The sequence below is a fragment of the Mandrillus leucophaeus genome, unplaced genomic scaffold (genome assembly GCF_000951045.1).
Source record: "Mandrillus leucophaeus isolate KB7577 unplaced genomic scaffold, Mleu.le_1.0 Scaffold249, whole genome shotgun sequence".
Lineage (NCBI taxonomy): Eukaryota > Metazoa > Chordata > Mammalia > Primates > Cercopithecidae > Mandrillus > Mandrillus leucophaeus.
The window spans coordinates 2,428,742-2,432,213 of NW_012102576.1; the positions used below are offsets into that span (position 1 = coordinate 2,428,742).

At 34.1% G+C, this 3,472-nt stretch overlaps 1 protein-coding gene across 1 annotated transcript; it reads right to left on the reverse strand.

Moving 5' to 3' along the window:
• Positions 1-1,092: 1,092 nt before the first annotated feature.
• LOC105542026 (taste receptor type 2 member 14) lies at positions 1,093-2,948 on the reverse strand. Its single transcript, XM_011983385.1, has one exon. It carries the CDS (start codon positions 2,896-2,898, stop codon positions 1,939-1,941), a length of 960 nt encoding a protein of 319 aa, XP_011838775.1. The 5' UTR covers positions 2,899-2,948; the 3' UTR covers positions 1,093-1,938.
• Positions 2,949-3,472: the final 524 nt, after the last annotated feature.

The window sequence follows — 3,472 nt, forward strand, 5'->3', positions numbered from 1 at the left end:
TACGCTATTGGTCATGGCAGGGGTTCAATCCGGTGAAGTCACACCTCACCCCTTCAAGAGAGGATGTCAAAGTCCCACTGTAGGAAGAAAACGTTAAATGAAGGATACTGTTTGACTATCCTTGGAAAATGCAATGTGCCACACCTCCCAATTTCCACAATGCTAAATATGTACAAATGTTTATTTTGAAATCAAAAAATATGGTAATAATTTATGGTTCTTTTCTTTTCTTTCTTCCTTTTTTTTTTTTTTGGATGGACAGTCTCACTCTATCGCCCAGGCTGGAGTGCAGTGGATCTGCTTTCTGTCACTATAGATTAATTTCCATATTCTAGAATGGTGTGTAAATGGAATCATACATCATTGTGTCTTCTCTGTGCCCACAAATGCCTGTTTCTTCCTATTCTTATAAAGACACCTGTCCTATTGTATTAGGGCCTCACTGTATGGCCTAATTTAACCTTAACTACCTACTTAAAAGTCTTATATCCAAATATAGTCACATTGAGAGTGTAGGCTTCAACACATGGATTTTGGAGACAAACAAGTCCGTCCATAACACTCTTTCTGAAGCAGATTGGTTAGTAGCATTTTCAGTAAGGAGATATGCTTAGTAAACAGCCCTTGTCTTTTTTTAAGGGGAGAGGGGAATGTTATTATTTAATTCAAATCCCAGAACAAATTCTTAGCAAAGAATTCAGGATTATAGTTACATTTCTTAGCCCTTGAAAAAAATGAATCGTCTTCTGGCATACAATTCTTTGACACAATTTTTCTTGTTATTCAAACTGGGATTATTTTCCCCTTTTGGAGATTACCTCTCATTACCTTGCAGCTACTTTCTGAATTCCAATTTGCCTCTAAGGTTGTAATTTTCTCTCTCTCTCTCTCTCTCTCTCTGTCTCTCTCTCTCTCTCTCTCTGTGTGTGTGTGTGTGTGTGTGTGTATGAAAACATATATTGTATTTTATTAAATCTAGAATGCATAGACTAGAAGATATATCACTGTTTGGTGTACCACCATTAACAAGTATTATTTTAATTGGTCAGAAGAGAGCGAAAGTATGATCATCTTAATAAACAGCAAAAATAATTGATAGTTTTTAACAGAGATTTTATTATAATACTACACACAGGAATGTAGGAAACAAATATTCTCCCTGAAGATTATTTTTAAAAGAATTTATCTCAAAGCTAGAGTCAGTATTATGTTTACTGTTAAAACACTAGAAAACACTCCATTTGCAAAGATAGTAGTTACGATCACAATTACTTAACACTTTGAATGTTCAAACCATTTCATTATGCAACTGATCCCAAAAAAAAGAATTACAAATAGTGAAATGGAGAGGTAAAATAATCATTATAAATCACTATATGCAGATGATATAATTTTCTATCTGCAAAGACAAGAGAATGAGCAAAGCAAATGTGATCATTTAGTAAGGCAGCTGACTTCTAATTCAACAAACAAAGCAAATTACTTTTTTGCATACATGTTAATCAGGTACTAAATATTATACAAAAATTAAAAACATTTAATATAGGTACTAAAATTCCATATTCTTTTATGTACTTTATCTACCAGATTGAGATGTAAGGTTAAGCAGTCTATTTTTAGTAACTGTGTCGCATACATACATACACATGTATCTTATACATTATAGGTTTCTCATTTAAAAATCTCAAAAAACATTAATGATTGATACAAAACCTATATTATCTGTTTGTATAAGAACTCTTTATAGTATTCACATTCTTCTCTGTATGGTAATATACATACTTTCATATATCCTAATTTGTGATATGTTTGGATGGTGTTGATTCCAAACATACCTTTGTAAAATTCACAAAGTTATACACAATGAAAGAATCTTGAGGAAGTATAAATTTATATAATATACAAGAATTTCTTATGAACTATTTTTTTCTAACATATTCAAGATGATTCCCTAAATTCTTTATGACGTGAGGGCTCCCCATCTTTAAACCTGTACCTCAGCCACCATAGCACTGACAGAGAGGCCTGTCTCAGCTTCTTGTTTCCAAGAATCAGAACACATGAGTGACCTGAAGGATAAGCCAGTCCCATCATCTCAGAAAGAATAATAATTTGATTTTCCTTCAACCGTTCAGAGATCCAAATTGATACGAAAAAAGTCAGAAAGAAAACGGCATAGAGTAGGAGGAAAGTGATCACAGTTTGCATAACTCCTCTGTGGGCCTTGGTGCTGACGTCTCTGTATCCTTTGACAGTGTGCTGCATCTTCTTGCGATGTTTCCACAGGGAGAAGGTGAGCAGAAGAAAAGTTGCCAGGGACAAAGTAAAGGGAATTAAAACGAACGCAGTGCTGGTTAATGCAATAGCACTGGAAAATCGTATAAAGTTACATGAAGCAGAACTGCAAGTCATGTTTCCTCTGTATCCATTGATGCTGGCATTTATATGAATGTTTATCAGTAAAATATTTAAAAACAAGAGGACCAAAGTCACAAGAAGCAGCACTAAAACCACCTTTTTAACTCTCCACTTTAGGTAGAGAAAAATAGAGTTAGAAAAATTGGCTATCTTGAGAAAATAAAAAGTACCTAGGATTGTAGCTAACCAGACACTAAAATGATTGGTCACTGTCCAGATATTAGTAAGCATTCTTAACAGTTTTTCAGTGGCAAATAAAACTGGGAAAACCACAGATACACACCAGCTTCCAAATATTGACCAAACCAGACTAATTCTAGAGATTGCCAAAGCAATGAGAATCTGATCAACTAAAGAGATCTTTCTTCTCTTGACCCAGTCAATACAGTTCACCAGTACTATGAAACTATTTCCTAAATTTCCAATTATAAATTCCACAATTAAAATGAATGTAAATATGCTCTTTATGACACCATCCATTGCCTGTAAGAGAATGCCCCAATGTCTAATATCACTGCTGAAGACTTCTTAATGCATTCATCTAAAATGCTATGTATATCTGATTCTTGAAAATTCAATAATATATTCCCTGTAAAAAGAGAATATTAAACCAGCAAACATCCAGATTTGCTAATGGCTGGGTTTAAAGCTCTCATCACAAAGATCTCTGTATTTCCCCAGACAACTCAGCTGAGCTTCATCCAGATGCCGTGTGCCTCACACACAGTAGGCTGAAGTCTTTTGTAGCTGGTGAGAAAGGAAACACTGAATTCTCATTTGCAAACATGCAAATAAAGACATATTTATTTTCATTGGTTTGTGGTTTTTTTTTTTTTTTTTTGGTCTTATCTACATATTTCAGTCTGTCAAATTGAGTTCTGGGGAAGTATCTTTACAAAAATTGGTATATGAAACTTTCTAAGCACTGAGGATTTTTACATCAGAGTTTGGGTGGATAAAAATGGGGAGATGATGGTTAAAGTGTACAGAGCCTCAATTAGACCAAAGGAATAAGTTTTGTTTTGCTTTTTTGAGATCTATTGAACAGCATTGT

What these genes read in the sequence shown, in the direction of transcription:
- LOC105542026 (XM_011983385.1), bottom strand. Translation starts at nt 2,898, where the DNA reads ATGGATGGTGTCATAAAGAGCATATTTACATTCATTTTAATTGTGGAA.